Here is a 25037-nt window from a genome sequence, read left to right on the forward strand (position 1 = left end):
CGCTAGAGAACTCCTTTGAGCTGACTTTGGTGCGCTCGTTCCCTTGCTGCGTTGGGCAGTAGCGGGCGTAGTGTCTAGGGCACGGCCGCTCCGCTTCTGCACCCTGCTCCCTCTTCTGCTGTGCTGGTGGCTCTGTGCGACTACCGCCTCTTCCTCCAAACTACTCAGGTCACCTGCATGACGTTCATTCCATGTGGGGTCGAGGACCTCATCGTCCTCCACATCATCTTCCACCCAGTCTTCACCCCTGCCCTCCTTGTCGGTCTCCACAATGCTGAACGCCGCAGCAGTTGGCACCTGCGTTTCGTCATCATCGGAGACGTGCTGCGATGATCCTTGCATGTACTCATCTTGAGAAATAAGTGGTTGGGCATCGCTGCACTCAATCTCTTCCACTTCTGGGGCAGGGCTAGGTGGATGGCCCTGGGAAACCCTGCTGACAGAGTCATCAAAAAGAAGAAGAGACTGCTGTATGGCTTGGGGCTCAGACTGCTTGCCTGATTTGCAAGGGGGTGAGGTGAAAGACGGTTGGACATCGGCTGCAGGTGCCAACTGTGACCTTTCTGCAGTAGACTGGGTGGGAGACAATGTGAAGGAACTGGAGGCACTGTCAGCAGCAAACCAATCTACTATCGCCTCCACTTGTTCTGGCCTCATCACTTCTAGGGGCGTATGATGCCCTACCAAATACTGATGCAGGTTCTGTCGCCTACTCACACTTGAGGAAGGTGTTTCACTTGTGCGTGTAGCTGGCACAGATCGACCACGTCCTCTCCTTGCAACAGGAGCTCTACCAGCAGCACCACGGCCCTTATTTGACGGTCTCCTCATATTTCTGTAATTTAAGATCTTGCCCTAGAAAGGTTTTTATTGAATAGCGGAATAGGAAATATGATCCAAAAAAGTGTATGTATCTTGCACGTACAAAACCACACTAGGCCCCAATTACTATTGTTTCTACCCCTAAAAGGATGGATGAGGAGTAGGAGGAGTATGGAACAGACAGCACCCTCAAATCTTCAGAAGTATGAGATGAACCTCAAAAACTTGGAAAGTTGGATCTCACATGTACCGACACAGACTATCCCGCAATTCAATTGATCCTCAAAGGTTTTTATTGAATAGCGGAATAGGAAATATGATCAAAAAAAGTGTATGTATCTCGCACGTACACCACCACACTAGGCCCCAATTACTATTGTTTGTACCCCTAAAAGGATGGTTGAGCAGTAGGAGGAGGAGTATGGAACAGGCAGCACCCTCAAATCTTCAGAAGTATGAGATGAACCCCAAAAACTTGGAAAGGTGGATCTCACACGTACCGACACAGACTATCACGCAATTTAATTGATCCCCAAAGGTTTTAATTGAATAGCGGAATAGAAAATATGATCAAAAAGAAAGTGTATGTATCTCACACGTACACCACCACACTAGGCCCCAATTACTATTGTTTATACCCCTAAAAGGATGGTTGAGGAGTAGGAGGAGGAGTATGGAACAGGCAGCACCCTCAAATCTTCAGAAGTATGAGATGAACCCCAAAAACTTGGAAAGGTGGATCTCACACGTACCGACACAGACTATCACGCAATTTAATTGATCCCCAAAGGTTTTAATTGAATAGCGGAATAGAAAATATGATCAAAAAGAAAGTGTATGTATCTCACACGTACACCACCACACTAGGCCCCAATTACTATTGTTTGTACCCCTAAAAGGATGGTTGAGGAGTAGGAGGAGGAGTATGGAACAGGCAGCACCCTCAAATCTTCAGAAGTATGAGATGAACCCCAAAAACTTGGAAAGGTGGATCTCACACGTACCGACACAGACTATCACGCAATTTAATTGATCCCCAAAGGTTTTAATTGAATAGCGGAATAGAAAATATGATCAAAAAGAAAGTGTATGTATCTCACACGTACACCACCACACTAGGCCCCAATTACTATTGTTTGTACCCCTAAAAGGATGGTTGAGGAGTAGGAGGAAGAGTATGGAACAGGCAGCACCCTCAAATCTTCAGAAGTATGAGATGAACCCCAAAAACTTGGAAAGGTGGATCTCACACGTACCGACACAGACTATCACGCAATTTAATTGATCCCCAAAGGATTTAATTGAATAGCGGAATAGAAAATATGATCAAAAAGAAAGTGTATGTATCTCACACATACACCACCACACTAGGCTCCAATTACTATTGTTTGTACCCCTAAAAGGATGGTTGAGCAGTAGGAGGAGGAGTATGGAACAGGCAGCACCCTCAAATCTTCAGAAGTATGAGATGAACCCCAAAAACTTGGAAAGGTGGATCTCACACGTACCGACACAGACTATCATGCAATTTAATTGATCCCCAAAGGTTTTAATTGAATAGCGGAATAGAAAATATGATCAAAAAGAAAGTGTATGTATCTCACACGTACACCACCACACTAGGCCCCAATTACTATTGTTTGTACCCCTAAAAGGATGGTTGAGCAGTAGGAGGAGGAGTATGGAACAGGCAGCACCCTCAAATCTTCAGAAGTATGAGATTGTGTTCACTGTACCCCACAAAGATTGTGTTCACTGCACCCCACAAAGATTGTGTTCACTGCACCTCAAAAAGGATTTTGTTCACTGCACCCCACAAAGATTGTGTTCACTGCACCCTAAAAGGATTTTGTTCACTGCACCCCAAAAAGATTGTGTTCACTGTACCCCCCAAAGATTGTGTTCACTGCACCCCACAAAGATTCTGTTCCCTGTACCCCACAAAGATTGTGTTCACTGCACCCCACAAAGGATTTTGTTCACTGCACCCCAAAAATATTGTGTTCACTGCACTCCAAAAAGGATGTTGTTCACTGCACCCCAAAAAGGATTTTGTTCACTGCACCCCAAAAAGATTGTGTTCACTGCACCCCACAAAGATTGTGTTCACTGCACCCCACAAAGGATTTTGTTCACTGCACCCCAAAAAGATTGTGTTCACTGTACCCCCCAAAGATTGTGTTCACTGCACCCCACAAAGGATTTTGTTCACTGCACCCCAAAAAGATTGTGTTCACTGTACCCCCCAAAGATTGTGTTCACTGCACCCCACAAAGATTCTGTTCACTGTACCCCACAAAGATTGTGTTCACTGCACCCCACAAAGGATTTTGTTCACTGCACCCCAAAAAGATTGTGTTCACTGCACCCCAAAAAGGATGTTGTTCACTGCACCCCAAAAAGGATTTTGTTCACTGCACCCCAAAAAGATTGTGTTCACTGCACCCCACAAAGATTGTGTTCACTGCACCCCACAAAGGATTTTGTTCACTGCACCCCAAAAAGATTGTGTTCACTGTACCCCCCAAAGATTGTGTTCACTGCACCCCACAAAGGATTTTGTTCACTGCACCCCAAAAAGATTGTGTTCACTGTACCCCCCAAAGATTGTGTTCACTGCACCCCACAAAGATTCTGTTCACTGTACCCCACAAAGATTGTGTTCACTGCACCCCACAAAGGATTTTGTTCACTGCACCCCAAAAAGATTGTGTTCACTGCACCCCAAAAAGGATTTTGTTCACTGCACCCCAAAAAGGATGTTGTTCACTGCACCCCAAAAAGGATTTTGTTCACTGCACCCCAAAAAGATTGTGTTCACTGTACCCCCCAAAGATTGTGTTCACTGCACCCCACAAAGATTCTGTTCACTGTACCCCACAAAGATTGTGTTCACTGCACCCCACAAAGGATTTTGTTCACTGCACCCCAAAAAGATTGTGTTCACTGCACCCCAAAAAGGATTTTGTTCACTGCACCCCAAAAAGATTGTGTTCACTGCACCCCACAAAGATTGTGTTCACTGCACCCCACAAAGGATTTTGTTCACTGCACCCCAAAAATATTCTGTTCACTGTACCCCCCAAAGATTGTGTTCACTGCACCCCACAAAGGATTTTGTTCACTGCACCCCAAAAAGATTGTGTTCACTGTACCCCCCAAAGATTGTGTTCACTGCACCCCACAAAGATTCTGTTCACTGTACCCCACAAAGATTGTGTTCACTGCACCCCACAAAGGATTTTGTTCACTGCACCCCAAAAAGATTGTGTTCACTGCACCCCAAAAAGGATGTTGTTCACTGCACCCCAAAAAGGATTTTGTTCACTGCACCCCATAAAGATTGTGTTCACTGCACCCCACAAAGATTGTGTTCACTGCACCCCACAAAGGATTTTGTTCACTGCACCCCAAAAAGATTGTGTTCACTGTACCCCCCAAAGATTGTGTTCACTGCACCCCACAAAGGATTTTGTTCACTGCACCCCAAAAAGATTGTGTTCACTGTACCCCCCAAAGATTGTGTTCACTTTACCCCACAAAGATTGTGTTCACTGCACCCCACAAAGGATTTTGTTCACTGCACCCCAAAAAGATTGTGTTCACTGCACCCCAAAAAGGATTTTGTTCACTGCACCCCAAAAAGGATGTTGTTCACTGCACCCCAAAAAGGATTTTGTTCACTGCACCCCAAAAAGATTGTGTTCACTGTACCCCCCAAAGATTGTGTTCACTGCACCCCACAAAGATTCTGTTAACTGTACCCCACAAAGATTGTGTTTACTGCACCCCACAAAGGATTTTGTTCACTGCACCCCAAAAAGATTGTGTTCACTGCACCCCAAAAAGGATTTTGTTCACTGCACCCCAAAAAGGATGTTGTTCACTGCACCCCAAAAAGATTGTGTTCACTGCACCCCACAAAGATTGTGTTCACTGCACCCCACAAAGGATTTTGTTCACTGCACCCCAAAAAGATTGTGTTCACTGCACCCCAAAAAGGATTTTGTTCACTGCACCCCAAAAAGGATGTTGTTCACTGCACCCCAAAAAGGATTTTGTTCACTCCACCCCAAAAAGATTGTGTTCACTGCACCCCACAAAGATTGTGTTCACTGCACCCCAAAAAGGATTTTGTTCACTGCACCCCAAAAAGATTGTGTTCACTGCACCCCACAAAGATTGTGTTCACTGCACCCCAAAAAGGATGTTGTTCACTGCACCCCAAAAAGATTGTGTTCACTGCACCCCACAAAGATTGTGTTCACTGCACCCCACAAAGGATTTTGTTCACTGCACCCCAAAAAGATTGTGTTCACTGCACCCCAAAAAGGATGTTGTTCACTGCACCCCAAAAAGGATTTTGTTCACTGCACCCCAAAAAGATTTTGTTCACTGCACCCCAAAAAGGACGTTGTTCACTGCACCCCAAAAAGATTGTGTTCACTGCAGCCCAAAAAGATTGTGTTCACTGCAGCTCACACACAGAAAAATGGATGTGGATCACTGACACCTGCCTATCTCCTATCCCACACCACACAGCAATATCGATTGTAGTTTGTAGAACACAGTTTCCCTAAAATTCAGCAGCAGCCTCTCCCTAACAGGATTGAGAAGAGATCGTAGATCGGGACTAAGTGCAGACCCCACACAGCAATATCGATTGTAGTTTGTAGAACACTCTGACCCTAAAATTCAGCAGCAGCCTCTCCCTAACAGGATTGAGAAGAGATCGTAGATCAGGATTGAGTGCAGACCCCACCCCCCACACAGCAATATCGATTGTAGTTTGTAGAAGACACTGACCCTATAATTCAGCAGACTCTATCCCTAAAATGCCTACAACTCGCCCTGCCTAAACACTCCGACCTGTCCCTCAATTCTATCCGGACACAAATGGTTTTTGTTGAAAGATGGTCAGATGGGGGGATTTTATGGGCAGGAGTAAAGATATAGAAAGATAGTAATATATAATATAATGATATTTATTGAAATAAAAGGGGAAAAAACAAGATATATACAACATTGGAGTGTGAATGGGTAGAGGCCCATTGAGTGCCAGTGAAGAGAAGGTAGAGTGTGTTTACACGTGAAAATAATGTGACTTCATTGTTTTTGAAAAAAACAGGACAATCCTGCACTGTTGATCCCTATATGAGGATAGGGATTGGTTCAGAGCGGGTGTCCGATCGGTAATCCGACGCGTTTCGGCCAAGGTTAGGCCTTTATCAAGGTTGTATCACCGATTCTATAATTGTTGAGATATAATGTGTGAGTAGCTCAGTAACACTATATATATATGTATACCAAGGAATTTTTCATAATTAACATTTTACATACACTTTTGTATCCGATTTCTTGTGAATGTGTCTTCCCGAAATTTTCTTCAGGTGCTGCAGGAACTATATGCTGTGTGGGATAGATGGATAATTTGAGTATTGGGGCTGGAAAAAACAACCAATTTTGAAAATAATGATTGTAGTAAGTAATTTTATTTACTTGGGATCTGAGAATTCAATTCAAAGTCCAAAGGGGTCCAGAATATATATAGCAGTAGGACCAATCTGAAAAGATATTAATTTTCGTTTGGTGTTGGTTTTATATGCCAGTCCGCATAAGTGGTGATTTAACATAAGATTTGGTGACTTCCAAAAAGGAAAAAGAAACGGCTGCAAAGGCCGTAGGTTCTGAGGAGGAGATAGGTTCAAGAAGAATCTTCTCCACCAAAGAAAACTTACAGTTTGTAGGGTAGTAGGGGTTAAAGACGTCCATCCGCAGCATAAGAGACTCCAAGATGCTTCCTCTCCCTCGGTTGGAGAGAGACTGGAGTTCCTGGAGCGTTCCCCGGCCTTAAATAGGCTGTCACGCATGCTCATAAGCGCTGTGTGAAGCCCTGTGACAGGATCCGTACACGGTCAGTGGCGCGCCTGCGTACATGACGCGGCGCATCCCTTGGCACCCTCCAGTCGTGACACATAGGCCGCCGACACGGAGGGAGAAACCGAATGATCCTGTGGGGATCTGGGAGGATACCGAAGCATCGACCCTCGGTTCTGTTTGCCCCGATCTCAAGGATTCGGGGCTTTCCGTGCCGGGAGCTCCTGAAGTTTCGGGAAAGGCACCAAGAAAGGGGATTTGACATAATGATATAAAAAAGTCTTTGCAAAACAGAAAAAAAGTACATGAAGACAAAAAAAGCAAGAAATGGTGGTGATACACATTGGTGAACACCTAAGTCTCAATATAACGATAATTAGCAGCAGTGAATTGTATAGAAGCAAGAGGCACAAAGTGTGCCGGGATTGGGCCCGAGAGGGAGATGTAAAGGGCAGAGGATCATCATGTCAGGCATTCCAGGCATTCCAGAAAAAAGGGGGGGATCAAAATTGGTAAAAAACAGTTTGATTGGTAACCCAATCTCCTTAATCCAATAAGATTCTTATGTGTGTGGAAAAAGTTGAAGGTAGGGTGATATTAAAAATTAATCAGTTTTCCCTGATGAAAAGCCCTCCAGGAAAGGGCGGAAGCTTTGGGCTTCATTGAGTCCTGGTGGGACTGTCGCTTTAAGTCTAGTAATCCAGCGCATTTCTAACTGCAGGAGGACCTTATTCCAATCACCTCCTCGTAATGGAATATGGATCCTATCGAGGGCCATAAAATTGACCCTTGGCATTTTGTAGTTGTGATCATTTTTAACGTGTCTGCCAAGTGGAACGTAAAAATTGCCAACATGCATAGTTTGTAAATGTTGGTTCACACGTTTCCCGAATTCTTGTCGGGTTTTCCCGATGTAGAAAGCCCCGCACTCGCAGGTCATCATGTAGACCACACCTCTGGTCTTGCAGTTGCAAAAGTGATTTGGTCTGAAAGGATCTCCATTAGGTAGGGTAGTATCTATCGTTTGGCGGATTACATAACATTGGGCGCAACTCCCGCATGGGAAGGTCCCCTTTGTTTTGCACGGGTCTTTTCTAGACCCTTCTTTGTGTTCACTGTGAACCAGTTTTTGTTGTAGCGATCCTGCCTTCCTAAAAGTGATAGGAGGGTGTTTTGGTATCAGTTTGGAGATATTTGGTTCCTCGGTGAGAATGGACCAATGTTTTGTGAGAATGTTTTTTATTTGTTTGTGTTCATTGGTGAATCGGATGATGATCCGAGTGGTGGGTTCTTGAGTCGTAGGTTCTTTATTTTTGAAGAGGAGTGTTTCTCTGTTGGTCAGGTTAGCGCGGTTAAAGGCCTTTCTGAGTGAGGTCTTGGTGTAACCTCTCTGAAGCAGTCTAGTTGTTAAAGCATTGGCTTCTAGTTGAAACTTGGTTTGATCTGAACAGTTTCTTTTTAACCACTTTACCACCGGAGGATTTTGCTGTCTTAAGTCCAGGCCACTTTTTGCGATTCGGCGCTGTGCGACTTCAACTGACAATTGCGCGGTCGTGCGACGCCGTACCCAAACGAAATTTACGTCCTTTTTTTCCCACAAACAGAGCTTTCTTTTGGTGGTATTTGATCACCTGTGCGATTTTCACTTTTTGCGCTATAAACAAAAAAAGAGCGTTTATTTTGAAAAAATAACAATATTTTTAACATTTTTTTATATGAAATTCCCCCCAAAAAAGATGTAAAAACCAATTTTTTTAAAAATTTTTGGCCAATTTGTTTTATGCTACATATGTTTGGTAAAAAAAATCGCAATAAGCGTATTTTGATTGGTTTGCGCAAAAGTTATTGCGTTTACTAACAAAGGGAAAGATTTCTGTCATTTTTGGTGTTTTTTTTTTAACGCGTAATGGCGGCGATCTGCGATTTTTTTTGCGGGACTGCGACATTGCGGCGGACAGACCGGACCCCTGACTGACATTTTTGACACTTTTGGGGGTACCAGTGACATTACTGCAGTAATCAGTGCTATAAATATGCACTGTTACTGTAAAAATGACACTGGCAGGGAAGGGGTTAATTTTATTGGAGAGGGAGGGGTTAATGTATGCCTGGTGCTTACTGACGTGTAGGGGGGGAGGTGACTGAGTGATTCATGGACAGATCGGATGTCCAGCTATGCTGAACAGTCCGATCTGTCACTCCCTGTCACTATGGAGATCCGCCCGCTGTGTTTACACACAGCGGGCGGATCTCCAGACTCGATCCCTGACGATCGGGTAAGAGCAGCGGCAATCGCCGCTGCTCCTCCCCTGGCCCGACTCCCGCTGTGAATGAAAACAGCGGGAGCGAGCCTCCGGCGGCGCGCAAGCGCCGCCCAGAAGGGGGAGTGTCCAGTCACGTTAATACTACGTGGCTGGACGATAACGAACCACTCTGCCGCAGTAGTATTACTGTGAGCGGTTGCAGAGTGGTTAATCGTAGGTACTGGCTGTAAGGTATCGATTTGATGAGTGGTTGTGGGTGGAAGCTGGAAGCGTGTAAAATGGAGTTTCCTGCTGTATCCTTTCTGAATAAAGTGGTGGATATTTTGCCAGTTGGTTCTTTATATATAAGAGTATCCAAAAAGGAAATCTGGTATTTGTTGTATGTCATCGTAAAGAACATGTTATGTTCATTGGCATTCATTTTAAGGAGTAAATCGGGTATCATATTTTCTGGTCCGTTCCATACAATCAATATGTCGTCAATATACCTTTGCCAGATAGATCTGACTTGAGGCACCACAAACGACACACAAATGGTTTTTTCCTGCCTGTCTTTCCCTAATCAGCAGCCAGCACGTTGATGTGTGCTCTGTCCCTGATCTAAGCAGCAGAATGAAGACGCTGCGGCTGCCTGGAACTTATAAAGACTTGGTCACATGCTTCAGACGGCCAATCACAGCTACTGAGACATTTGCAGGCATGGCTGGGATGGCTTAAGGCACACCAGTTAAACGATTGTTGATTGGCTGTTGAAAGCCCGCCATGAAAAGAGCGCCAAAGCATGCAAAACCCGGAAATAAAACGACCGAACACGGATTTTTACCCGAACATACAGTAAAGTGTCCATGTCCGTGTACAAAAAATCCAATTATTCGGTACGAACACGAATAATACAGTCCGTGTTCGCTCAACACTACTCACAAGTATCAAGAAACCATTTAAATGGTCAGATGAAGCAAATTAAACTTTTCGCTTGTTAAAAACAAGCTTTACCTCTGCTCCCATACTACGCCATCCAGACCCATCCCTCCAATACATTCTGGAAGTAGATGCGTCAAATATGGCAGTAGGAGAAGTACTCTCCCAACGACCAACGAATACTTCACCACTCCATCCAGTCGCCTTCTTCTCTAAATCTCTAAGCAGCCCAGAGGTGAATTACCCAGTGGGTGAAAAGGAACTGCTTGCTATAAAACTGGCTCTGGAGAATTTGCGACATCTACTTGAAGGCACCTGATTACCAATACTCATATATACAGATCATAAAAATCTTCAATATCTTCAGACTAATAAAACCCTCTCCCACCGGCAGGTACGATGGTCACTATTCTTCCTAAGATTTAACTTCCTAGTGACCTACACACCTGCAGACAAGAATAAAAAAGCAGATGCGCTATCACGATTAACTGAAGATAATTGCTCCGAAATCCCTTCCGTTCCTATAATACCCTACAAGCGTATTATTGGGGTTGTCCGTTCCTTGAAGGAAGAGATTCTGCACAGTATAGGTTTGGATTCACCTCCACCACAACTAAGTGCTGATGCAGAAGGCTTCCTCTACTACAACGACAAACTCTACATACCCCCTACTATGCGCACCAAGATCTTGGAATTGTCACATGATGTGCCTATGGCAGGACATATGGGTATGACAAAGACCCTTAATTTGCTTACCAGGCAGTTTTGGTGGCCTGATATGAAGACATCTATACAGAAATTTGTCTCTTCATGCAACGTCTGTGCCAGGTCCAAAATTGACACTACAAAACCATCCGGTCTACTATGCAGTCTACCAATACCCCAGACTCCATGGGAAGTTGTGTCCTTGGACTTTATAGTAGAACTACCACCTTCCAAAGGATTTAATACCATTTTAGTGTCAGTGGACCATCTGACAAAGATGGCACATTTCGTTGCTATTCGCAGACTACCTTCATCCAAACAAACAGCGGAACTACTGATGAAACATGTCTTTATGTTACATGGAATTCCAAAAACTCTTTTGTCTGACCGTGGATCACAATTCATCTCCAAGTTTTGGCAAGAACTATGTCACATACTACGAATTGAGCGAAAGCTCACTTCTCCCTACCATCCTCAGACCAACGGACAGACTGAAAGAGTCAACCAGTGCATCGAGCAATATTTACGTTGCTACACATCATACCTACAGGATGATTGGGTGGATCTCCTCCCTCTGGCAGAATTTGCCTACAACAACGCAACCCACAGTACGACCAAACAGAGTCCGTTCTACTTGAACTATGGGTTTCATCCCACTATTCTTCCACCACGCATCCTTCCATCAAGTAACCCAGTAGCCTCAGACTATCTTACCCAAATAAAAGACTCTCTGGGTTTACTTAATACTACCATTTCACACGCTCATAGTCAACAAAAAAAGTACTATGACCTTCGTAGAAGACCTTCTCCTCAGTATGCTATTGGGGACCTCGTTTGGCTATCAACAAAAAACTTAAGATTAAAGATCCCTAGCAAAAAGCTTGGGCCTCTATTCTTGGGACCCTTCCCAATCAGGAAACTTATTGGAAAAGCTGCAGTACAGCTCACATTACCAACAGACCTCAAGATACATCCCATCTTCCATGTGTCGCTACTGAAGCCCCATGTTCCTGACCAAGGAATAAGGCCTACCATCCCACCTCCACCTCCTGTACAAGTTGAAGGCGGAGAAGAATATGAGATAAAGGAGATTCTGGATTCCCGTATCCACAGAAGAAGACTCCAATATCTAGTACGATGGAAGAACTATGGGCCCCAAGACGACACCTGGCTGGATACCTCTGATATACATGCCCCTAGGCTGATTCGCAATTTTCACGCGAAATACCTGGAAAAACCAGTTCTAGAGGCCTTCCGGAGCCGGCCTTAAGGGGGGGGTACTGTAATGTTCTGGTACCTCTGGTACCCTTATTCCACTTTCCAATTCTGTGTATGCGTCCCACCATTCTCTTCTGGTAGGTGCGCATACACCTTTAAGACCGATGCTGTCATCACTGAGCGCCGCAAGAGCGGCTATTTCAACCGCCGGCGTTCTCACTCACATGTTCGTTCAACCTGCCTTGAAGCTCATATGCTTACAAGCGTACCTCGCTGTCGGAACCTCGCTACTGATCCCTGTATCCCGCTACCGGATCACTCGCTCATACCGAACCTCTCTACTACTGCTTGCTATTAGTGATAAGTACCACGCAGGGGAATCCTCCATAACCTTCCTACTAAGCTTACACTATCTAGCTCTGCATATTAAGGACTGTTACTATCATCTGCACTATTATTTAGATTGCTAGCTCTTGAGCCTACTAACAGCTATCCTTGCACTGGGTTAGTCTCTCCTGTATGTCATCTGCTATCCTACCACCTACTACCATACATGATTGCTAACCTATCTGTATCCTACCTGTTACCATCTATACTCTCATGAACATTTCTCTCAAGTGCTTGTCACCTATTGTCATTGTTCATACCTGTCTCTTCAGCTCATCACCACTATACTGCTATATACATCTATCACTCCAGGAACATCTTATTGAGTGTGTATATTTGTATGCTGAATCAGACAGACCACAGTGATGAGTCTTGGGAGTTGGAATTGGTATTTCAACGTATCTCTACATGACTGCTGAGTGGAGTTTTTCTGCAGCTGCAAATCCATCTTGTTTCAAAAAACGCAGGAGCGTTACAAAACGCCATTTTTGTCTCAAAGACTGTGTTCTAATGCTCAAGACAAATGTGAGGCCTGCTCTACAGGAGATAGGGAGAGTTAGATGAAGAGAAAATTGCACACTAATGGTTGCTCAGGGCAATGGAAAGATTCCTGTCAGAATCGCAAACTGTGCAGTCAAGTGCTAGGAAATTTCCGTCTGAATCGCACATGGATCGGTGTGCCAGGGGCCGTGTGTGTGTAAAGACTATATGGAAAATATGTTGACCACGCATATGATGACAGCGGGACATTATTTCTATGTAGTGGCAGTGTGCATACTGTGAAGAAATCTGTCAGCCATGCATCTAATGACAGTGGAAAATTTTTCAGATACAGTATGGTGAAGCTTGCTTGTACAAGTGCTAGGAGGAGAAATGTTGGCCGTGCATATGACAACGGGACAATTCTACGGACTAGCAAATAGGGTCAGCTGGGCCAGAGTGATGGAGGCGCAGTTGGAGCCCTGTTACAAGTAAGAAGAGCGGATGCGTGCAAGCTGAAAGACACGGTCCACTTTGCAGTGACTACCATGCCGGCTGAGCTGAGAGAGAGCAGCATTGAAGGAGTTACTGTACCGGGTGGGAAAGCGCGCGCTGAAAAGTTATGCCTAGCAGGAGGAGCCACTGCCAATCTGGAGATGTGGGAGGAGACGCCGCTCATGCACAGCCAATTGGGAGCGGTAAGGAAAGTCCATAAATTACTTCCGCCTCTGGGTGTGGCTGAGAGGGAGACACCTGTGCAGAGGAGCAAGATGGCGAGTATCAGAGCAAGTTGGAGCACAGCAGCAGCTAACCCACATGTTGGCGGAGAACCTGCGGGGCAGACCAGGGAGTAGCCCAGAGAGAGATGAAGACGTCCACCCTGTGGGATACAGGGATGCATGTGGTGCCCGATGGAAGACTAGCGTTATGCACAGAAGGAGGCGTGCAGCATTTGGGACTGGTATGTACCAAGTGTTTTAATGTGACTATACGGGTGCAAGCGTGGAGCCAGTTCGGGCATTGCGGCAATCTGCTGCTGCGGGCAGAGAGGAGTGAAGGTCGGCCCAAGAGGTTAAGTGTGACATGGGAGATCGGGGTCACTCGTGCTTTGTCGGCTGCAGAATCGGGGCCTCTCCTGGGTCGTGGGAGAGGAGTGTTAAGACTGATGATGCAGCTGGAGACCATGCAACCTGACGGTGGTCTAGCCTGCACATGGAAGGAGACCCGAATGTCTGAGCCAGGATGCATGCAGGTAGTGCGGGCCGGGGAGTGGCAACCCGGTGCATTGAACACTGCAGCAAGCAGTAAGCCAGCAAGCGCGCTCCCAGGACAGTTAACAGTGGCTAAAGGAAAGCTCCCGATCGCTACTTGTGATCGGGAGCTTTCAGATCATGTGACGGCCGTTACAGCCAATCACAGTGGTCACATAATGGTAAACCCCGCCCCGCCTCCCAGCATCCTAAACCCCTTAAAAGGTTGGGAGGCTTCGGCTCCAAGGGGTTAAACATATCTATCTTATATGGAACAGGCAACTTAAAAACATGATATATGTATATATCTTTACTTTGCACCAATGGTATATAATCCCGTGGGTTGCATACTTATATACTGAACCAATAATAATACCGTTTCAGATATGGTGATGAAATCCTTGATAAAGGCTAAGATTGAAACTGAGCCGAAACGCGTAGGATGCTTTTCGGATGTTTTCTCTGCCTGCATTCCAAGCCCTCCAAATCATGGAACAACAGAGAAACACGTTCCTAAAAAGTCACCATACTACATTATGTCACAAATTGTTCTAAATCTTTATTCACATCTTCACCTTGGGTCTCTAACCCAACACCAAATGAATGTACACATTTTTATCTTTTATTTTCTTTCAATATATAACTTTTAGTTATATACCTGTACAAATCCTTACTTGCCCACAAAGTCCCAACCCCCTTGGTCTGAGGCACCAAACAACGTCACAATTATACACAAGGTACGGAGGCAAACACATACTCTTCTAGCTACTTAGAGATCAAAACCTCTTCAAAACATATCTAAACCCAAAACAACAATTTATTAAAGCAACTTCTGGATCTCCTTAGATGTGTTTTTTCCTATTTTTTTGCCTTATTTTCATTTGGTAATCAGGTAAATGTCACACTTACTCCTTCAATGTATCTATGGTATCTATGTCACACTGGCTGGAAAATGTCTACCATTCCTCATCTCCACTACATGATGGATTGATGCAAAAGATTTCCTAAGTTACTTTCTTTAAAGTAATATTAAACCCTCAGCATTTTTTAACCACATTTTGTTCAAGTTTTTGTACTGGGGTGATGCCTGCACCTACAGCTGCAGGCATCAACCCAGTACCGTTTTTTAGAGCTGACGGTCGGCTTTCTTGTAAAAACAACTCATGCAGCTAAGCAGCCTCTCTGCTGTTATCACAAGGAGCGGTAAGGGGCGTCCCCCTCCTCCTTGCAATGCTCTACTTGGGTCGCCCGTCCCACTGGGAGACCTTAGCGACCAGCCGACACGTCCGCCTGCTGGCTGTAGACCCAAACAAAGCCGGAATCAGCTTTGATCGGGTCTCTGATGTAGTAATCTGGAAGCAACGTCACAACTTCACTTCCGGTTTACTTGGCAGCCAATGGCACCAGTTTTAAAAAATCCAAAGTATTCAAAAATGCTGATCTTGGTGTGTTAAATACTTTCAAGTGCAGAGGAGGGGTTTGGGATCTTTTAGACCCCTGATCCCTCCATAAAGAGTACGTGTCACTGCCTATTACTGTCACAAGGGATGTTTACATTCCTTGTGACAGAAATAAAAGTGATGGGAATTTTGTTTTCCAAAGGGACAGTGAAAAAAAATAAAACATAAATAAAATAAGATTTTTTTTTTTTTTTTTTTAAAGCAGCCCATGCCTTTGTGCTCGCACGCCAAAGGAAACACATACATAAATCACGCCTTAAAATCACACATGTGAGGTATAGTCACGATTATTAGAGCGATAACAATAATTCTAGCACATGACCTCTTCTGTAACTCTGAACAGGTAACCGTTTAAAATGTTTTAAAGCATTGCCTATGGAAATGTTTAAGTATCGTAGTTTGTCACCATTCCACGAGTGGGTGCAATTGTTAAGTATGACATGTTAGGTATCTAATTACTTGGCTTAACATCATCTTTCACATTATACAAAAAAAATTATCTAACTTTACTGTACAGTTTTTTTTTTTTAATTAATTGAAATGTATGTTTTCCCAAAAGAAAAAAAATATATTTAATGTTTGGGAGTTCTAAGTAATTTTCTAGCAAAAAGTACTGATTTTAACTTGTAATCAACAAATGTCAAAAATAGACCTGGTGTGAAGTGGTTAACTGAACACAACGAGCACAATAAAATAAACATTCAGCAGTAAACTATTTGTTAAAATTTTAACCCCAGTACTTGCAGTTTACAACTTTCAATGTTGCTGGATGCTACTCTCCTAGCTCTGCTTTCCTGAACTCTGGTTTGCACAGTAGAGAGTTAGCAGTGGATAGTGCAGCCCCCAGCCAATCTTTTAGCTTGGTGAAGAGTGGGTGAAGCAGAAGAGTGTCTTGTCATCCTAGGCTATGGGGCTGTGGGCTTCTATTGATGCACACAGTGTAGAGAGACACAACTCTAGTACCTAGCAAGGGTGGCTCTATAAGATGCTGTTAGAGAAAGGAGCCCCCCTGAAACAGGAAAACTGGGGCAGTGATCTTGGCACCAGCTTAAACTGGAACATAGACAATAGTCTATAAGGGTGAGGTGACAGACACCAACTATCAGCTTAGTCGTAATGTATGAGAAATCAGCTTCAGCATGTCTTCTTCCAAGCCATGCCTCTCTGATGCTTTTCACCCTCCCACAAATGATAGAGCTCTGTGAGGTGGACTTTCTTTTTTTAGGGTGGAACACAGGCAAGGATTAAAAGATGAAGAATCTGCATGCTCAGTAAGTGATTAGCTACTGAAAGTGCTTAAAAAATGGAGGGTTTAATATCACTTAACCTAATTAAAATGATTGTGTTAACCACATCGCGCCCAGCCCATAGCAAAATGACGGTCGCAGTGGTGGCTCTCCCGTTCTGAGTTGACATCATATCGTCCTTCAGAACAAGCCGCTCGTCTGACACATCACATCTCTGAACACAGAAAAGAGCCTATGACGTAGGCTCTTTACCGTGTGATCAGCTGTGTCTAATCCCAGCTGATGACAGTGTAACTAGGAAATGGCATTCCTCTATTCATGCTGACAGGGCGTGAGTAGAGGAGAGCCGATAAGTGGTTCTCCTAACAGGGGGGATCTGCACTGATAATCAGTGCAGTAATTATCAGTGCAGCCTCATCATCAGTGCCCATCAATGATGCCCACCAGTGCCCACCAGTAGTGCAAATTAGTGCCCATCAGTGATGCCTTTCAGCAACCATCAGTGATGCCTGTCACTACCTCCTCATCAGTGTTACCTATTAGTGTCGCCCATAAGTGCCACCTATCAGTGTCCATCTATGCCAACTATCAGTGTCCATCCAAGCTGCCTAGCAGTGCCCATCAGAGCTGCATATCAGTGCTGCCTATCAGTGCCCATTAGTGCTGCATATCAGTGCTACCTATCAGTGTCCATCAGAGCTGCATATTGATGCCGCCTATCAGCCCATTAGTGTTGCATATCAGTACCACATATCAGTGTCCATCAGTGCTGCATATTAGTGCTTCTTCATCAGTGCCATCTCATGAGTGCCCATCAGTGCCACCTCATCAGTGCCCATCAGTGGCGCCTCATCAGCGCCCGTCAGTGGCGCCTCATCAGCGCCCGTCAGTGCAGCCTCATCAGTGCACAAAGTACGACAGCACTGAAAGCTGAAAATTGGCCTGGGCAGGAAGGTGGTGAAAGTTCCCAGTATTGAAGTGGTTAATCAGGGGGTTTGCAGGGATGAGCTTGGTTAATCGGGAGGTCAGCTTTTTCACTTTACAGGTAGTCTGAAGAGTAGTTCCTTCTGTGATTTACATGTAACAGTTGATGATGTTACAATGTAGTTACATTGTTTTGATCAGTGACCACTGTTACAAGCTTTTACAGTAATCATTAAAGCAGAAGTCATTATCTGAAGGGGTTGGGGGGTATTGTAGGGTTTACAAGGTTTACACTTTAGGCTGGGCTTAAGTATTTCATGTTTCATATTTCATTTGTCCATAAGCTAGATAATGAATATTGCAATCTTCTGTATCCACTGTAAATTGAATACAGAAGAAGACTGTCAGGGAGGGGATAGGGCACATTTGCACAGAAACTTGAAATTTCAAGCACACAGAACAGACTTTTTAAAAAATTCTTCAAATGGTCAAAGAAAAACCACAACTGTAATAATAACTAAAATAACCTCATGTGTTATATCAAGTGTAGCAATATTTCCAGGCATTGGGCCTGATGTGGGTCTGCCATCGACCGGGAACACTTCCAACACATTTAAGTTGAAAATTTAAGTGTGAGATTGGAGACAATGACCATTCCGGCATCTTTGGTTTGTTTTGTTTATTTTATAATGGGGATGGGAGAAGAGAATGAGTGGGATACTCCTCTGGCTCAACTAGGTTTAACCACTTGCCGACCGCTCACTGAGCTGGTACTGCGACAAAGTGGCTCGTTATCCTCTGGCGACGTAGACTTACGTCACCAGACTCTCCCCTCTCTCGGCGGCTCGCTCCCACTGTATTCAGACACAGCGGGAGTCGGGCCAGGGGAGGAGAGTCTATATTCACCGCCGCTCTTCCCCGATCGTCAGGGATCGAGTGAGGAAATCCGCCCACTTGTGTAAACAAAGCGGGTGGATCTCCTCTGTGACAGGCAGGGACAGATCACAGGATTCAACATAGCTGAACCTGCGATCTGTGTCTGTGTCACACAACCCCCTCCCCCCACACACGTCAGTAAGCATGAGGCATACATTTAACCCCTTGATCACCAATAAAGTTAACCCCTTCCCTGCCAGTGTCATTATTACAGTAACAGTGCATATTTATAGCACTGATTACTGTAGTAATGTCACTGGTACCCCAAAAGTGTGAAAAATGTCAGTTAGGGGTCCGATCTGTCCACCGCAAAGTTGCAGTCCCACAAAAAAAAAATCGCAGATTGCCGCCATTACTAGTAAAGAAAAAATAAACAAAAAAAATGACAAATCTTTCCCGTAGTTAGTAAACGCGATAACTTTTGCACAAACCAATCAAAATACGCTTATTGGGATTTTTTTTTTACCAAAAATATGTAGCAGAAAACAAATTGACCTAAAATGTAAAAAAATGTTGATTTTTAAATTTTTTTTTGGGAATGTTATATATCAGAATGTAAAAAATATTGTTTTTATTTTCAAAATTGTCGCTCTTTTTTTCAAAAATTAAAAATCGCACAGGTGATCAAATACCACCAAAAGAAAGCTCTGTTTGTGGGGAAAAAATGACATAAATTTAATATGGGTACAGCATCGCACGACCACGCAATTGTCCGTTAAAGTAACGCAGTGCCGAATCGCAAAATATAGCCTGGTCTTAAAGCGGTTAAAAATACGCTCATTGAGAATTTTTTTGTCAAAGACATGTAGCTAAATACATTTTGGCCTAAATATATGACAAAAATTGAATATATTGGATATTTTTTAACTGTCAAAGTAGAAAATATCAATTTTTTCACAAAATTTTCGCTCTTTTTTTATTAATATTGCAAAAAATGAAAAGCACAGAGGTGATCAAATACCACCAAAAGAAAGCTCTGTTTGTGGGAAAAAAAAGGACGTAAATTTTGTTTGGGTACAGGGATGCATGACCGCGCAATTGTCAGTTAAAGTCGCGCAGTGCTAAGTTGCAAAAAGTGGCCTGGACGTAAAGCAGGAAAATCTTCCGGTGGTAAAGTGGTTAACTGGGACACTTTGTAGAAAAGATGCCTGTCAGCGCTGTTCTGACACCAGCTGAATGCCGACCAACTCTTCCTGGCGCTTGAAATACTGTTCTGCTGAAAGTGCTGAAACTTCGACTTTAAATCCTTGGTTAACTCAGAAGAACCAGGACTGTAATAATTCTTGACTCTTGACACTCTGTCTAGCTCAAAAGTCCTGCGTATGACTCCCTCCAGCCCTTTACTGACTGAGGTAGCTTCCTGTAACTGCTTGTGCTGCTGCAACACTTAACACTGTACACTTGACTCTTCAGGGCCCAACCGCTGGAGCCCCCTCTACACTTCCAGGGCCCTTTCACTAGGCAACCCCCCTGACACTTCAGGGTCCTCTCACTAGGCAACCCCTTTGACACTTGCAGGCTCCAGGATCCCTGGGACCTTCACCGGAGTGGTCTCCTCTACACTAGGCAGACCCCAGGGGCAGTTCGCAGTACTCACGACCTTGGAAGGCTTTCTTGGAACTGAACCCCTCTTTCTCCACTGGTCCTCGGCACACCGGATCCTCTCTGCAGCTCAGCTTTCCCTCCGGGATTCTCAGGCAGCCACCCGAGACACCCGATCCTTCTGACAGGAGGAGAGACAGCCGTACTCCCCCTCCTGGGACTCTGCTTCCTGCCAAAGACGCTGCGTCATGCGTTCCCTTCAAACTTATACCCACTCCCAGAATCCTCTGCGGCAGAATCTGCCTTCTGGGGTAGATACAGGCCTAAATGGGCCACTGATTGGATTTCCTCCACTGCCCAATGAGAATCCTCTCATGGAGCCAGTGGAGAGACATGACAGCCCTGTTGAAAATCATGGCCCTGCTGTTAGGCAGCCAAAGCCCATTATACTTTTACCTAGCACCTACCTTGTAGGATGCTACACAAGTATATGCATAAGATTTAGAAAGCCGATCGAACACTCACTGAGATGCTAAGTTTAGTTTTATGCGCAAGAACAATGACCAAAAAGGGTGTATATATAGACCTTGGATTATTAATTGTGTCTCTTGGTACCATCATCCTGAATATAAAAATATACTGTATATAGGAGAAAATGAGTAAGGGATTTTTAAGCTAATAGAAAAAGTCAAAGTGCATACAGTAAAAAAATTATCGTTTTTAGACAATAATAGTAAATTTAAAATAGTAAATAATTGAGCTCCATACAGAAAAACTCACACAAAATAGTAAACCTCCATGCACAAAATCCCCCATATTGCCTGCCTATTATTCCAAATAATTAGAACACTGTCTTCTAAAGGTCCATTTATAGCATAATTGCAATTTTATTTATAACATTTATTTCTGGCAAACTATTTGTATAGGTCTATGTATAAAGGAAGCGTAACCAGATCCATAGTGTTCTGTGTTTTCTGGCAGCACCTTCTCTTCTTCCTCTAATGCTGATCTTCACATAATGATTACATAGGTATCACATTATTATGACAACTGTACTTAACACATACACTTGTGCTTACCAAACAAGGGGTGTAACCAGTATTTTTCAGCTCTAAATATGATTTATGTTTGCTTCTAATGCTCATTTCCCACTCAGATAAAACCTCAAAATTGAATTATTTGAATAAAACAATGAATGTGGCTTTCCAAATCTCTTTCAGCTGTCCGGCAAAGCAAAACTAAACAAAGCTGTGAAGATTTTGCCATTACCAAAGAAATTTGATGATGTCAAAGATGGAACTATGTGTGACGCAGCAGGGTGGGGTATAACCAGGAAGAATATTTTGCAGCTCCCAGACAAGCTTATGGAAGTCAGACTTCCAGCAATAAGCAGAGAGAAATGTGCTGCAATGTGGAAATCTAGCATACGGATCACCACAAACATGATGTGCACCTTGGATGCAAGTGGAGAGAAAGATGTATGCAGAGTAAGTATGGAAAAGTTGTTGTGATTTAAGATATATTTTCCCATGTAGGGATTGAGGTAAAAGTTCAGGGCAACGCAGGTTTCATCCTGAACTCTTGCTGTTTGCCTGACCTCACATCAAACCTCCAGCTGTGTAGGAAGTCATTCAATTGCTTGTAAACACACTTTAAAGACGTTTACCTATAGGTAAGCCTATATTAACCTCCCTGGCGGTATGATTCTTTTGGATTTTAGGTGCTGAAAGCGGTACCATTATTTTGCATGTAATTCTTGTGAATGAGCAGCCCAAACCAACTGTATACATTTATTATATATATTATATATATATATATATATATATATATATATACATACATACATACATATGTATGTATACATATATTATGTATACATATATTTTATATATATATATATATATGTATATATATATATATATATATATATATATATATATATATATATAATATATGTATACATAATATATGTATACATACATATATATATATATATATATATATGTGTGTGTGTGTGTGTGTATGTATATATATATATATATATATATATATACATAAAAAGTACAGTAAAACTGCAGGAAACGGCACTGGGGGGCAAACTAATGTGATTTTTTTTTATTTTGAATGGTATCAGTGTGTTTGGTGTGTTTTACATTTGAATTTGCCGCCGGTTCCACCCCCCGGCGGACATCACGTCGCCGGAGACGGAAGCCCGGGCTCGCAGACGATCGGGAGGAAGCTCCGCCGCCGCATACCACCCGCATTCTTCGCTGGATCCCGGAGAAAAGGTAAGTAAAACCTCTACCAGGATCCAGCGATCTTCCTAGCACTACCCCGAGTGTGGCTCGAGGTTACCGCTTTTGGCTTTAAAATATAACCCCAAGTCATGCTCAGGAACACCACTAGGAAGGTTAAGGCTTACCTAAAGGAGCTATAAATATCTTGTAAACATGCACCGTTTAGGAGATACTCTACATTGCATGCAGCCGATGACGTCATCGACGCATGCGCTCTGAAGGAACGGCCACCCATGCCGTTCCTTCAGAGCCCTGTGCCGTGAATGACGGCTCCCACTCGCATATGCGGGAGTGATGTAATTGCACCTCCGGCCAATCAGATGGCCGAAGGACGCGATCCAGGAAGCAGGATGGCCGAACATGTCAGCCGTCCTGTTGCTGAGCGGGCGGCACTGCGGGGGCTTCGTTTTTAGGTAAGTACTTCATAATGAGCTAGTATGCGATGGATATTAACTTATTATGCCTTTGTCTTTACAGGTTTTTTTTTCCACATTTGTTTTCAGAGGATTTACTTCCTCTTTCATTAGTAGCGGTGTTACTACCTCCATCAATGAACGACAGCTTCCTACTCAGCACTACCGATTCTAAAATGTGGGTGGTTGCCAGATACCTAGCAACTATTGTACACCCCAACCCCATTCAGCTGAATGTAAAAAGTGGGGCTGGGGATACTAGCACATCATTAACCATATATGGACACGTGAACATATTTGGTCAGTGATGTCAGCTAGCATCACCAGACCCTTTTTTTACAATCAGTTGCTGACTGGGGAATTTCCTGGATAGAAGTGAATGGGGCCAGAGATGTGGGGATGAGCCCCTTGTCCTCATCAATGCAGGAACAGGGTACTTTGCCTTGGGATCCCCCTGAAATGGTGTAGGAAGAGAGCCCATTGCTCGCTGCCCCCCCCCCCTCCTTTCCTGGCCAGCAAGGCTGGATGCTTGGATAAAGGTCTGGTATGGATTTGGGGAGTCCCTATGCTGTTAGTTGTTTGAGTTGGGTCCTCCTTGCAATCCGTACCTGACCTTTATCCTGAATGGATGTTGAAGTGAATCCCTTGTTTGCTGCTTGTTTACAAATAGAATGACGTGTTTGGGAACTTTTTATAGTTACCAGCAATTTAAATAACTTTTTATTTTGTAATGAATGTAACTTTTTCTTCAGTTCCTAATACAGGAGTGCCATTTCACAGGCAGCTTTAGAGTATCCCCCAAGCTTGTTATTTGAAGTAATTGTGCATTTTTAATATTACTCTTTAAGCCTGTTTAAAAATGCTGTTCCACGTTGAACAGTATTTATTTATTTATTTATTTTTCTATGCATTGCTACATGTTTCCCGCTTTATCTCCCAAACCCATTGACAATCCCTTCCCTATTAACCTAAAAAAAGGAAAAAAATAATTTGCAGGGCTGCCTCCTTCCCCATAGACTTCATTCGTTCCAAACTAGCAACCAACAATAAAATAACAATATGTTGAGTTATGAAGGTTAACAAAACATACTCAAACCATTTTAATTGCGATACAGATTGTGTCAAAAAACGTCAATGAGGCATCTAACAATTCATCCTTATACTGTAGTAGGGAAACGTCTTGCCTGATCTCATCATTGACAGTTCATGGATTGTTCATGCTTAGAATAGTCATTCCAATTACATTTTCCATTGATGAATCCTCATACCTAGAGTAAATATAACTTATAGTAAATAAAGATAAAGTCAAAAAGACAAGGTAGAAGCCCCCCCCCCCTTGCTTCCATATCCTTTTGATTGAAAGTGATATAGATTGCAATAGGCACCAACTGCTTACAAGTGAATTGTCTCTTGTGAAGTAGCAGGCAAGTTCACAGCTTTGATCAATAGTGCTATCTCTCTGGTTTACTGCAAGAGCATGAAGGTTGTAGCTGGGCCCCTGCACATCCACCAAGCTCTAAGCTCCAGCATGGGTTGATTTGTGGATGATCTAGCGCTGCCTAGCCACTGGTAATTGTGTCTTCCTAGTCTAGTAGATTTTGTTAATACTATTTTGTTTTATATATTTCAGGGTGATTCCGGAGGACCTTTAATATGCAAAAAAATGTTCCGGGGAATTGTTTCTTTTGGTTCAAAAACATGTGCGCACCCTGAGCGACCAAGTGTCTACACATTCCTTACCAAAGACTATATCAATTGGATTAAAAAACAAATAACTACCAAAGCAAATACTATTTACTAGCCCTTTTGTGCTTTTCTATCTAAAATTACTGCTAGCTCCTCTTCCCCGATCCCTTCCACATATCTCATTTTTCCCCTTCTGCTTAACTATAATATAACACCCCTGTTCCAATCTTTTCTGTTTTCAAAATTCTCTATATTTCCTTAACCTCCCTGGTGGTCTGATTATGTCAGGATTTTTGTGCTAAAAGCAGTACATTGTTTTGCATGGAAATCTATTGTTTTATATTTTAGGCCTGTAATTCTTAGGAATAACCCACTTAAATCTGTCCATACAAGAGTCTAGTAGACATCCCAGGTATGATAAAGTTTGAAACATGAAATCATAAAATTATAATAATAATACATTTTATTCAATAATTTAATCAAACCAAAAACACTGAAATGTGTACAAACAAGGCGTGCAATATTACTAGTCACTGTAATAAAGGTTCAGTAAACATCTTGGGTATGAAATATTTTGAAACATGGGAATGCACAAAGTCCGACGTCACAAT

The 25037-nt window shown here is 43.4% G+C and overlaps 1 protein-coding gene across 1 annotated transcript in view; it reads left to right on the top strand.

Moving 5' to 3' along the window:
- LOC309544214 (uncharacterized protein) overlaps positions 1–24638 on the top strand; it is a 133726-nt gene extending 109088 nt beyond the window's left edge. The window contains exons 11-12 of the mRNA XM_082243097.1: positions 21251–21517; positions 24371–24638. Coding sequence (XP_082099223.1) covers positions 21251–21517; positions 24371–24541 — 438 coding nt within the window. The 3' untranslated portion in view covers positions 24542–24638. The remainder of the gene's footprint in view (positions 1–21250; positions 21518–24370) is intronic.
- Positions 24639–25037: the final 399 nt, after the last annotated feature.

The sequence above is a fragment of the Pelophylax lessonae genome, assembly GCF_965119305.1.
Source record: "Pelophylax lessonae genome assembly, chromosome: 1".
Taxonomy (NCBI): Eukaryota; Metazoa; Chordata; class Amphibia; order Anura; family Ranidae; genus Pelophylax; species Pelophylax lessonae.